Source organism: Panthera pardus, unplaced genomic scaffold (genome assembly GCF_024362965.1).
Source record: "Panthera pardus isolate Hobbes unplaced genomic scaffold, ASM2436296v1 HiC_scaffold_6, whole genome shotgun sequence".
NCBI lineage: Eukaryota > Metazoa > Chordata > Mammalia > Carnivora > Felidae > Panthera > Panthera pardus.
The window spans coordinates 129,916,025-129,929,934 of NW_026526991.1; the positions used below are offsets into that span (position 1 = coordinate 129,916,025).

At 40.9% G+C, this 13,910-nt stretch overlaps 1 protein-coding gene across 5 annotated transcripts in view; it reads right to left on the reverse strand.

Annotated features, from left to right (window-relative positions):
• Positions 1–13,910, reverse strand: part of CDC123 (cell division cycle 123) — a 57,813-nt gene that overhangs the window by 34,336 nt on the left and 9,567 nt on the right. For 3 of the 5 annotated variants that reach the window (XM_019460787.2, XM_019460784.2, XM_019460785.2), the window contains 3 exons: positions 6,087–6,144; positions 5,812–5,844; positions 556–651 (listed from right to left, as the gene is read on the reverse strand). In XM_019460787.2, the coding sequence (XP_019316332.1) occupies positions 556–651; positions 5,812–5,844; positions 6,087–6,144 (187 nt within the window). The remainder of the gene's footprint in view (positions 1–555; positions 652–5,811; positions 5,845–6,086; positions 6,145–13,910) is intronic. The other 2 variants (XM_019460786.2, XM_019460788.2) reach the window with 1 other exon arrangement.

Sequence of the window (13,910 nt, forward strand, 5' to 3'; positions counted from 1 at the left end):
GGTGTTTTGACATTTTAATTTTTTTTTAATGTTTATTTTGAAGGAGAGAGAGACAAGGGGAGGGACAGAGAGAGAGGGAGACACAGAATCCCAAGCAGGCTCCAGGCTGTGAGCTGTCAGCACAGAGCCCAACATGGGGCTCAAACCCACGAACCGTGAGATCATGACCTGAGCCCAAGTCAGACGCCCAACCGACTGAGTCACCCAGGTGCTCTGGTCTTGTGTTTTAATTTTCAGTACTTTTCAAAAGAGAAAATTTCCTGTTACACTGTGAACAGCTGAAGTTTTGAAAAGGGGCAGAGAATGGATTTCCTCAGATTTCTAGCATGATCAGCAACATGAGAGATTGCAACTGTCTTCTGGCAAAATATATAGTATTTTACAAACCCAGGGAAGTGCTAAATCAGGAAAATAGGAGGAGGAAAATAAAAATAAATTCCACAGTATTTTCCCTAGAATTAGGAATAAAATTATATCTGTGGGGGATATAAAAAGAAAGAAATAGCAAAACAAAGAATATTTCAAACAGTGAGAGATTTACTGATGTGTTCCTACCCTTGGGGCACTCCAGTTAAGCTTAGGAAATACACTGCCCCCCAGGGAATTGATAGCTTCTTGGACCTTAGTGGTGAACTCGGGAAATTCTGGTGCCTATAGAGAAAGAAGAAAGCATTTGGGCATGTCAATAACGTCACAATAAATATAGAAAACAAGATCAAAATCTCAAACAATTAAGCGTGTTAAAAGTTGGAATACAAAGTACTATCAGAATTTCTGAACTGAGCCGAATAAAATCAATGATCAAATATTTACCAGAAAGGGGGGGGGGGGGGGAATAATAACAAGCGCCCAGATGGCACTTTCTAAAACCATCGAAGCCCACATAGCTAAAAAGACAGACATCACGAGGCATCTGGGGATGTGAGGAAGGACTGAATGGTTCTCTTCACATCTACAGAACCCACAGTTATGAAGTGAAAAGAGACAGATGAAATGTCACCTGTACACATATTCCAACGTTCAGAATTAACACCTCCCATTTAAAGGGCCAGAAGCCTTTCCATCTAGAGGAAAAGATTCTTGGACATAGCCTCAAAAGGCTTCATAAGAATGAGAAATAAATGATGTGCTTAGCCATATTTAAACACCGCTATTTCCAGACAAGTTTTAATATAAACACACTCAAAAATAGGACCTTGGTTAAGTTAAAATGTTCTTTCCTTTTTGGCTGATTTTAAAATGTGTATTTTATATAAGCAAGTAATCAAAATGTCCAAAATGTGTGAAGGAATGTTCTGCCGTGAGCCTTATGTCACTAGCTAGGGAGTAGTTGGACACGAGTAGAGAAAAGGGGAGCAACAGACGTGGAAGTGGAGCCTGCAGGGGACAGAATACGAAAATATGAACAGATTCGCTATGGGCACGTTATCCGTTTATATTTGCCGCCCCCTACTGGGCCAACTGCAAATTCTGAAAAAGTCCAGTAATGACCAGTTCTTCCAGAGGGGGCAAAAGTTAGAATGGGTCTAGAATTAGCTCAACTGCACACTGCAAAAAGAACCAAATGGCTTCTGTTGACCCCCATCATCTAATCCAGTTGCGACAGGGAGCAAACTGTGTCAAGAGTTTGGAAAACACACCAAAAAAATGTCATTTAAAAAAAATGGTGGCCTATTCCCCAAACTAGAAACCAGCTTTAAGCAACAGGCTAGTGAGTAAAGAAGGGAGAGCAGGCTGGACTCCCTTCCTTATGCTACAGAGGTCTGGGACTTCTAGACCGGCTGGCAGCATCTTTCGTATGTGCCACCGCATCCATTTTTTCGGACACCTTCAGTTTAGACACAGGAAATTAAACTGCAGCCATTCAGAGAGGCTTTCAAAATGAGTAACAGCCTTGAGTCCTTTATTTTCCATTGGCCTCTCCCCATTGAGAAGCAATCAGGATCTCTATTAAGCCAGTAATTTCCTTACGGTCTCCTGAAGTTGCTAATATGGCTCGCCAGGGTTCTATCCATAAAAACGTTTCTCAAAAATCTGCTGTAGCAATATTTTCGATGAATGGCAGTTATACAAATTTTATAACATGAAGGGATTCAATCTTCAAAGACAAGACAATTTAATTTTCCTAACCCATAACAGTTCAGATTGCTTTGTATTTACGTATTATATTTTAAGAGGTGACAGAGTTCCTCAAATCCTCAAATTATTCCACTTCAGGAAATCCTGCTTATCAGGATCCAAAAACAAATTTAAATTATGAAAAGTTTCCATACTGTGAAGACAAACGCGTGCTTCGTGGAAGACCATATTGTGCACCCACAGCGCACCCCCTGGATTATCTGACTGTAGCCAGGTCGACGAGCGGCTTTACGACTTGGTGAATTGCAGGTAAATGATGACAATGAAAAGTCCTTCTCTTGGACACACAAATTCTATCCTGGCTGAGAGAAATCCAGCAGTCTTCCTCCCACCCTTGAAGGAGGCAAAACCAATCATGCCTCATTTACATATTCATTTCAGTATTTCTAATCTACAAAGGTGTCTCTTCTTTGGTTTCCCTTTGGAACCAGTTAAAATATCTGCCTAGCTCCCTCAAGAGTTAAATAAAACCTTCAACATGTGTCAAAGAGTTTTATTTCAATATGGGAGCCATGATTCTACCTTTTTCTGAAAATTATCTTTCAACAGATCATTTTAAGCTGTCGCTCAGTGAGTCGATTTTAAATATGCAAAACACCTCAGTTTTCTGGGTGAAGTTTCCTGTTGTGAGGTAAAATCTACTTTTTTATCATATCTGTGGACTTTCTGTGATCCAAACTCTCCTGTCTTTCCAACTACACCTACCATACCCATTAAGAAAGGATATTTCTTCTTATATTTTTTTTAAATCATGAAATGTTTAAAATATAAAAAAATATATATATTCATGTTCCTGGACCCATATATTCAACAATTTGGTATACTTAACCCAGACGTTTAAAAATCTCTTAAGGGAACAAAGTGACAATACAAATGAAGTTCCTTACCTCCTCACTCTCTTCCCTAATCCTAATCCTAACCCTTCCCCCTCCCCAAAGGCAACCAGCATTACAGACTCAGGCATATTCTTCCAGAGTCATGATTTTATAATTAATGATACATGTGACTGACCATGAATTATAGCATTTAAAAAATTTAACCTAACTGCTGTCATTGATATGTATACCTTCAGCAAACAGCTCTCACTTTTAAGATTTACCCACCTGGACTGTGTTTTAATTTTTAGTTCCATGTCTTTGTATCTAGATTAATGGACTATTACCATTCGCCAATACCATGTATTACCTGCCCTTGGACCTTGGCTCACATTCCTCCACTAAGAGTGTGCTACTATGAATGCTCCCCTGCCCAACAACATCTAGTTCCAGCCAGTGAAAGCCAATCACTTTAGTGACTTTTTATTTTGAAATGATTTCAGTCCTTCAGAAGGCTTAAGAGAAGAATAATCAGAATTTCCAGATACTCTTCACCCAAGCATTTACCATGTTTGTTTTATCCTTCCCTGCCCCAAATCTCTCTCTTATAGATCTATGCAGATATATGCATTTATTTATACATATGCACACATAAAACAAACTTTTTTTCTTACATTCTTAAAGTAAGTAGAAGTCCCAATGCCTTTTTACCCCTAAATACTTCAGTATGGTTCCTAAAAAGCAGTAACATTCTTTTATATAACCTACAAAATTATCAAAACAAGGGAGCTAACAATGACAGAATACCATCATCTCATCTGCAGATCTTATTCACAATGTGCCCATTTCCCCAATAATGTCTTTTATAGCAAAAGAAAAAATTTTTCTGATCGAGGATCAGGTTGCCATTGATTACATTTAGCTGTTTTATCTCTTCAATATCCTTTAATCCTTCTTCCTGTTGTTATTATCTTTCATGACCTTGACGTTTTTGAAGAGTACAAAGCAGTTATTCTGTATGATTTCCAAAGAGTTGAGTATGCTGGATGCTTCCTCATGATTAGATTTAGGTTATGGATTTTTGGCAGGTGATGTGTCCTTAGTGTATTGTATCAGGAGGCACACAATGTCGGTTTGTCCCATCACTGACAAGGTTAACTTTGATCACTTGGCTGCCATGTCTTTCCTCTGTAAAGTTACCATTTTCCTCTTTATAATTAGTAAGTAATTTTGGTGGAAATACTTTGAGAATATTTAAATATCCTCTTTCTCACCAAATATTCACTCAATGGCTTTAACATCTACCCCAGCAATTACTATGATCATTGCCAAATGGTGATTTCCAAGTCTGTAATTCCTTCTACATTTGTGATTTGGTGCCTTTTCTACTCTAAAGGGTTTTCCCCTCTGCTCCGTTTAGTTAATATAACCATTTGTTTGTCAGTATGGGATCACAGACTCTCATTTTAATAAATGGTGACACTTCACTAACGTCCCTGTTTTGAGACTCCAATATCTGGCAGGGGGTTGGCCTATTCAAGCTGGCCTCTGGGTCCTTCTAGTCAGGTCTGCCTCCTGCTTACTTTCTGACACAAGCTGTCACAGGTTCATCTTCACTTTCTGACCCCTGGTCTTGACTTTCTCCAAGGAGCTTCAATTTCTTTCAGTGGAGAATGGTATCTAGAAACCACGATCAAAACACTTGGTGTGCTCACTGCTGCTATGATGTCACTACATGACAGCTCCCAGGCCTTGGAGAACAGAGTCTGGTAGATATACACACATGTAAGTTAGTAATTTCCCAATCTATCCATCTATTAGATAACAGGAGTTAGAACTGATAATCCTTAACCTTTTTAGGGTCCAGGTCAAATATCATTTCTCCCTTTACACATTCTAACTGTTGTCTGTTCTGACAGCACTTTGCCATCTACCCCCAAAGTGAGGCATCTTTCCCTGCTGGCTTATAAACCCCCTAATGGAAAGGAAGCAACCCAAATTCACCTTTGCTCGGAACTCACTACAGTGCCCTAAATATGGTAGATAACTACCATGTATGTTTAACTGAACAGGACTGTCATGAACAGAGAGTGACTGACCTGCATGACATCCAGAGTAAAAGGAAAACATAGAAACTTTCCCTTCCTGCATATAATGGCATGCTTTTTATACCTAAGGAAATACACTGGCTTAAGCACCTCCAGTTACTTTGCTTGTACTATATATACCAGGTCTCTTCCGTTGAAATAAACAAAAGTATCTTCTTATTTAGAATTGTATCAGAATATAACCTCCCCTAAAACTAGTTTCCTTTGTTGTGCCTTTACGTCTATTAGCAGAGAATTTGATAAAAAGTTCTCTTGTCTCACAGTATAAGAAGTTTCATTTACCTACTACATTTTTAGAAATACGTGTTTTACTTCACTCATTCCTTTAAAAATATTTTTATTAAAAATATATTTCAAGTTGACTTAGACAACAGCATTCTTATCCTCAAAGACTCCATAATACTCAATCCACTTCCACATTTTGATACAAGATACTGGTTAAAGCCACACATTACTCTCACCTGAAAGAAACTGTAATTTTTATGCCATTTAAATATATTTGAATAAGTGAACAGAGATTTCACTTTAGGTTCCACAGATCTGGGAAACATCAAAGTTTAATGTTAGGCTTGATTACTTCTTTCAGAGCTTAAGAGAAACAAGTCACAGCACCAACTATGCACCTTAATAAATAAAAGCCAACGAGAAAAATAAGTAAATGGGAATCCATCGAGATCCGCACTGAAATCCCGAAACATCCCAGGTGACAGCGTGAGGTTGAGCCCCGGCTGGCACAGCTCTGCTCTTACCGTTAGCGTGGCCGTGTTCTCGTCGTCCGACCACTGCACGGAGAGGACAGAAACAAAGTATTAAATGTGGATAGTGCACTGGGCTTCCCCAAAGCAATGCTCCATCTAAAAATGATACATACATAAGAGACATCTTTTCCTGAAAACAAAGTACATGTCAAAGCGAGATTTTCATGTAATTTCTCACTTTACCAAACATAGGCTAAGATGTAAATATGAGAACCATTTCAGGGCTCACTGAAATGATAGAATGGGCTGTTTTATTCTGAACCAACCTGTATTTCTTCTGCTTCATCATCACTGTCTGGCTGAGAACATGTTGGTGGATCTTCCCTAGAAGAACATAAAACAAAAATTAAGCAAGAAAAAGGCTTCAGTACCATGTATGTAGTCCTAAGTTCAGTCATACTAAATATATATTTGAAAAGGGAGAGGGTATGGTTTGCTCAGTTGGTTGAGCATCTCTCAATTTTGGCTCAGGTCATGATCCCAGGGTCATGACTCCACGTTGGGGTCCATGCCAAGTGTGGAACCTGCTTGAGATTCTCTCTCCCCCTCTGCCCCTCTCCCCTGTCACACGCTTGCTCGCTCTCTTTCTCTAAAATAAAAATAAAAAGACAGCCTCAGAATTGGAGGATAATGTTAGGAAAAGTTCATTTTTTTAGAGAGAAAAACCAATACAAAATAAAAAGAATACAAACTTCCTGCCCTCTTCTCATACGTCACTAGAACCACGGAAAAGAAAAATTCAACCTCCAACTCCAAGGACACTAGCAGTCATCTACAACTCTGAATCCCGATATATGAGAAAGTGCTGCCACAGACGAGGAAGATCAAGTGAGATGAAGAAGGCAAAAGGAATCATCGGAAGAGCTGTTCTACTGAAGAGCGGGTCCCCCTGAGAGGCAAAATCAAGAATCTTTTTCTACCTAGTAAGAAAAGAGTGTGTGGGCTGGGGTCAGGTATTGCCCTGGACCTTGACTGGCACCACGGAAACGTGTGGGGGGAGACAGGGAACGAAAGACTTGACGTGCCTCCTTTGAAGCAGCTGGCGAGCACAGCACGGGTGGAAATGGACCACCTAGTAGCCAATCCTCACTGCCTAGGGAGAAAGCAAAGGCTGAAAACACTCAGAAGGAATAACACTGCTTTGGTCTCTCATCAACACTAAACCACAAATAACTGGCCTACGAAGAACTCACCACGTCAATGAAAACAAATAATAATCCAAACAAGAACCAGCACAGGATCTGTACCAAGAAACTATAAGAAGAAGGGAAAGGGAGGCTGCTGGTTGACCAGGGGCATTTATCTATCCCTATGCTCCTCTGGAAACCCCACTAAAATGATAGGAAAACTCTCAAGGAAAAAAGGGATCAAAGAAGAGACAGCTGCAGAAAAGAGACAGCAACAGAACTTTGGAAAACCGAAAGCCAATGAGGAGGACAACCCAGCGAGCAAAAGGGAGAAGCTAGAATTACCACTGATGACGAGACCGAAGTTCTGGGCTACAAACAGGTAGGTTGCTTGTGTGAAGTCCACAGAAGGGACAGTAAGATACACGTAGCCTTCCTCACCCTGCACACCAAAACAACTAATCCTCTCCATGAACCAAAGAGGGTAAGGACTCAGGTCCATACTGCCCCGGAGGAATACGAGGGTGAAATGCTAGAGTGCGACAAGCAGCCTTGTGAAAGTCACACTAACAGTGAGGCCCCTAGTCCCCTTCCTCCCACTCTGCTCCCAGAACACACACAGGTTACAACATTCTTCTCTGTAGAAACTCAACCACCCCAGAGGAAAGACCTGTAGATCTTTCCGGGAAACTTCCGTCAATTTCTGCTCATTGCTGGCACTCTTAGCGAGCCCCACCCGGTTTTTACAAAGTTTCCAAGTGTGTGTGTGTATGCGTGTATGTGTGTGTGTCCCCCTCACTCTCAAATATGAATAAAAGGCCTAGAATCATTAGAAAACTAAAGAAAGGCTCCAAGATGAAAAAAAAAAAAAAAGTTTTTTAAAAGGAAAAATATTTTTTAAATCATTAATATCCTTAAAAATAAAGATACTACATCCACAAGAGAAGACCAGAGGGAACAGAGGACAGGATTGAACCTGTAGAAATTTAAATCTGGTAGCTGAAATTTAGTTGTCTTTATTTTTCTTAATGTTTATTTTTGAGAGAGAGAGAGAGAGAGAGAGAGAGCAAGCAAGCAGGGAGAGGCAGAGAGAGGGAGAGACCCAGAATCCAAAGCAGGCTCCAGGCTCCGAGCTGTCAGCACAGAGCCAATGTGGGGCTCGAACTCACAGACTGCGAGATCATGACCTGAGCCGAAGTCAGATGCTTAACTGACTGAGCCACCCAAGTGCCCCAAGTAGCTGAAATTTAAAAATTCAATAGCATGAATATGGCAAAATGAAGGAAATTTCCCAGAAAGGAGAACCAAGAAGACAAAGAAACAGGTAACAGAGAAGGAATGATAAAATTCAGAGAACCCAGCAAGATCCAATATCTAAATAATAGGAGTTCAAAAAAGAGAAACAAGAAAATAAGAAAAAATTATCAAAGATACAGTATTTTTAAATGTCCCCAAACTGAAAAATAGGTCTCTAGAATGAAAGGGCTCACCAAGTACACAGCATAGAGAATGGAGGAAAAAAACCTTAAATGCTATGCAAAGATGGCCACAATAATTCTTGCCATCTGGTCTGATATGCTCGTCTGCATGGCGACTTTGCCACACTTGCCATCAAATAATGGCATTTATTTCCCCATTCCTTTCATTTAAACTGGCATCAAGATTCCTTGTAATCAGCAAAATGTAGCACAAGTGACAGCACGTAATTCAAGGTGTCAGAAGCCTTTACAGCCTCCGCTCAGCATTTGGAATGCTGCCAACCCTATGCAAAGTAACTAAGGGTAGTCTTTCTTCTTTTTTAAAAAAAAAATTTAATATTTATTTATTTATTTATTTATTTGGGGAGGGGGGGAGACAAGCAGAGAGAGAGGGAGAGAGTGAATCCCAAGCAGGCTCCAGGCTGTCGGCACAAAGCCCGACATGGGGCTCGAACTCCCAAATCATGAGATCATGACCTGGGCCAAAATCAAGAGTCTGATGCTTAACTGACTGAGCCACCCAGGCGCACCCCGCCCCCTCCCCCAGAAGGGTAGTCTTTCTGAGATGAGAGTCCACATGGGAAGAGAAACCCAACATCAACTGCCAGACACGTGAGCGAGGCCATCTTAGCAGAACCACCAAATGACGACAGCGACAAGAATGCCTTAGCAAGACCAACAGAAGACTCATCCAGTGTCAAGAAGTATGGGCATCAGTTCCCTCTAGCCCGTCTAGTCCCGTGGGAGGTCAAGGTGTGGCCCAGGTTTGCAACACAACTGAGGAACCCTGAACTTAGGGAATCACGTCTTCTACAAGGTAAACCGGTTCGGTCTCTGACCCAAGGGCAGAAACACTGTCTTCACCTGTCCTAGACAATAAAAATCCTGTTCTGTGCTAGAGAGGGAGCTGCTATCTCTACCTTCCAAGGCTCTCTGCTATATAAACATCCTTGAAAAGATAACAAGAATAAAAGGCATCAGTGCCTCTGCTAGCAAGGTAAGCAGGAAGTGAGAGACCCAAGGAGAACTCTCAACACCCAGCGACGCAATCACTGACAAAGTGTTCATTGTTTTTAAGTCAATACGTTTGGGCAATACAGAGGGCTATTGTGAAATGTAAAAACATGAAAGAGGAATTCTCAAAAACATTCATAAAGAAAACCAAGTCACAATAAAGGAACACAAATCAGAATGACATGGGACTTTATGGAAGATAGTAGACCATGCCTTCAAAATCACAGGGAAATACTCTGCCTAAAATCCCATACTAAGCCAATTCACCCCCTCAAAAAAATCCAGAGTAAAATAAAAACTTTTTCCAGGTATGAAAAGACTCCAAGTTTTTCTTCCTATGCATTTTAGAGCATGTGCTTCAATAAAACGGGTAAATCAAGAGACCCAAAAACGTGATATCCAAGGAAAAGAAAATCAGGCACAGAATAGGAAAGTTCCAAGGTAACAACTGTATACTAGCCCTGAAGAGCTGCCAGACTGGAACAGGAAGATGGACTGCTAAAATGAATCTGGGAAAGGAAAATGGACCCGCTGGATCTGAAATGTCCTGGAGTGTTTAGAGAAACAGCTAACAGGCTTACGCCCTGTTTACTGGAAAAATTACTAAGTATTAGTGACAGACATATGGGAATTAAGTAAATTTAACGAAGCTGGCTAGTAGTTCCAGAGAAAACAAGGTTATAAAAAAAGAAAAGGTTGGGGCGCCTGGGTGATCTCGGGCTCAGGTCATGATCACATAGTTTGTGGGATCGAGCCCCGAGTCGGGCTCGGTGCTGATGGCGTGGAGTCTGCATGTGATTCTCTCTCTCTCTCTCTCTCTCTCTCTCTCTCTCTCTCTGCCCCTCCCCTGCTTGCACGTGTGCCCTCTCTCAAAATAAACTTAAGAAGAAAAAAAGTACAAAAAATAATTTTTTTTTAAAAAAGGTCATCATAGTACACAACGTGGCTCAGCAGCCAACAGTAACATCATAACATTGTGACCACTGACTAGTGATTTAACCAAAAGCTGTAATGAAGATCTCGAGGGTGTAGGAAAACTAAATCTTCAAATATCATAACAGAAAGGTGGAGATAGCATCTTTTTAAGAAATAATTAGTGTAAGTATATTGTTAAATACAAAGCTACCAACAGTGGTTCCATTCAAATCTGAGGGCGTAATAAATTAAGTGTTACGGCAGCAATCACTGGAATGGCATATCCTCCTTTATAAATCAAGAAACTGACACGTGGACTTATCAATAATTTAATCAATCAGTCAATCTGGTGTGATTTTGGTTAATGCAGATCAGTTCCCTACCTTTTTTTTCAAGTAAGCTCTATGCCCAACGTGGGGCTTGTACTCACAACCCTGGGATAAAGAGTCGTGTGCACGACCTACTGAGCCAGTCAGGCACCCCAGGTCTCTGAAGTTTAATCAGTCCTCTGTAATCCTCAAGAATAGAGTTCCCAGATCCACAAAGCTAAGACCCAGACCCTGGAGTATAATGAGAACGCTAACACACTGTCACCTGTGAGTTCCCTGCTCAAGGAGCTATATAGCCTTTCCTTCTCTTGCATCTCTTTCAACACCACACATCCTTAAATATGACATTATCATCTTTAATATTGCTCCACCATACAAAAGGTACTCAATGAACTTGAAAATGTGTTTTACCACTCTAAAACATCAGGTTTTTTTGATTGCATAATGAAATACATTGAAAAATCATGTTTATAATCAGTGTCTTCATACAGTTCTTAGAAGGACTTATCACAATGCCTACTCTGAGGTAGCTCACAAAACCGGATCACTGTAAATGATGACGGAAGGTATAAATTCTCAAGTTTACTAGACTTTCTTTCTAAGGTATAGCTCTTAACACTGATGACTGGAATGGTATGATGCTAATATTTAGAACTATTCTGTATTTCCTGTATCACCTCCAGCACAGAGCAATGGGAACCCTTAAGAGCACTGGCTTTGGAAAAAGACATGGTCTGAGTGTGTCAGTTCTCCCACTGTTAGTCGAGAGCTTTGCACCATTATCCCGTCTACAAAACCAAAAGAGAGGGGCTACTCTCGAGTTGTGAGGATTCAAATCAGGAACATACGCAACACGTCTTTAATAGCTGGTGTCTATCATTATTCTGCCTTAAGGGAGACAGGTCAGGAAAGAAAGAACTCAAGACCAGAAAGGAACAAATCAAGATTAGTTCTTGGAAGCAGTGAGTCAGACCACCTGAGTCAGACCCAATTTGTGAGACCAGTTCAAGTATCACCTCTACTGCAGCTTACAGTGATTATTTAAACTTGAAAAACATGCTTATCAGAATATGGATGCTTTTATTAAAAACAAAAACAAAAACAAAAAACAAAACCCAGACACCTATTTATTTACATCTAACTTGGCCACTGAACATGGATTCCCAAGGTAGGATACCCCACCCATCTTGTTATCTCAGTAACACACTCGGCACCCATTTCATATTATAGGCACCTAAAAATGTGCAAAAAATGACTCACTTGTATCAGAAGTGGATGTTACCAGCCTCCTTTCCCAACCCACTACAGACAGTAATAATCAAACCAAGCTTTCTTTCTTACTGAACCCTGGATGCAGCCTCAGAATCCTTCTCAACACATCACTCTAGGAAACCATTACCAGATCTGAGTTGGCAAACAAGATAAACCCAGTTATCAGCCTTGGTCTATACTATTCATTTGACTCTACCGTGGAAGAGAGTGAAGTAACCATGTTCATTTATTCATTCATTCACTCAATACATACTCATTAGGCCCAGACTCCGTACTAAGTTAAAAATGTAAACAAGATCCCTTACAGAGCTGAAACGCAGAAACGAAAAAAAACGTACTGCATGTGGAGGTTATGGGAGATTAGGAATGAAGAGTCAAGAGCTATGGAAACCCCAATACCCATTTCCCCACTTCTCTATTAATAAAACCTCCAATTTGTTCAGAAACTAAGTGCCCCTGTGCCTTGAGGACTTCTCCCTAACCACGCCAGTACCTACAGACCAGTCCACCACTCATGGCTATTCCAACGCCCTGCCACTGAGGGGGACCCACCCCTGACCAACAAGGGACAGAGAGCTCCCGAGAAGGTTTGCTCTGCTCTTCAAGAGGAATGTGAGACAGGATCTCCTTTCTTCTGGCTTCTGGATATGACAGTGGGAGGGCGTGATGCTTGAAACCACTATGGTGAACTTGGACCCTGGAGAGGCGAATCAAGAAGTTCACAGAGAAGCTCTTTTTGGGTCCTAGCATCACTGACCTACTACACTTCCCAACAATTGCCATGTCATAGGACTTCTGAAATAATTCATTTGCCTCCTTGTTTAAGTCATGTTTAAAATGGGATACTAAGTTAGTCTGTCTGGGCTACTAAAACAAAACACTGAGTGGCTTTATACTGAGTGGCTTATAAACAGGAGTTTATTTCTCACAGTTCTGGAGGCTGGAAGCCAACATCAGGGTGCCTGCAGGGTCAGGTTCTGGGCTGCAGATGGCCACCTTCTCACCGTGTCCTCACATGGCAGAGGGGGCAAGGGAGTTCTCTGGGGTACCTTTTATTAGGGCACAAATGCCATTCACGAAAGCTCCACCTTCATGACCAAATCACCTCCTAAAGGTCCCACCTTCCAATACCAAGTATCTTTGGGAGTCAAGACGTCAACATATGAATTTGGGGGCCACACAAACACTCTGACCATAGCAGATGTCCTGTATCTGCAATGAAAATCAACCCACTGACCTGGGGAACACACACAGGGAGCACTGGGTGGCAGGTTAAGGAGAGTATGTAAGAGCTGGGGGAGCAAAAAGGCCACATTCACTTCATGAGAGATGAAACTGAAGAAATATTCACAGCCTTGGTCTGCCTTTTAATTTCTTTGTACCAACTAATTTGGAAACCTAGAGGAAAGCATTTAATTAGGAAATCCACTTTCTGAGATAAGTACCTTAATACACTAGTGTTAAACATATAAATTGGTACAATGGTTAGTGAAAACTATCTGGCAATACTAGTCAATATAGGAGTCAAGACTCCTATAACTGGAGTCTAGGATTCTTATTGTACAGAAATAATCCTACGTGCAAACGGTGTTCCATGCAGAAATATGTTCATTGAGGAATTATTTTTCTATAAACTTGCAAATGACCTAAATGCCCAACAACTATGAAATTAATTACAGCAAGTACATATCCATGGAAATTATGCAGTTACTAAAAATAATTTTATGCCAGGGCGCCTGGGTGGCTCAGTTGGTTGAGCGTCCAACTTCAGCTCAAGTCATGATCTCACTGTTTGTGGATTTGAGCCCTATGTCGGGCTCTGTGGTGACAGCTCAGAGCCTGAAGCCTGCGTCGGATTCTGTGTCTCCCTCTTTTCCTGCCCCTCCCCCACTCACGCTGTCTCTTTCTCTCTCTCTCAAAAATAAACATTAAAAAAAGATTTTTTTTTTTTTTTA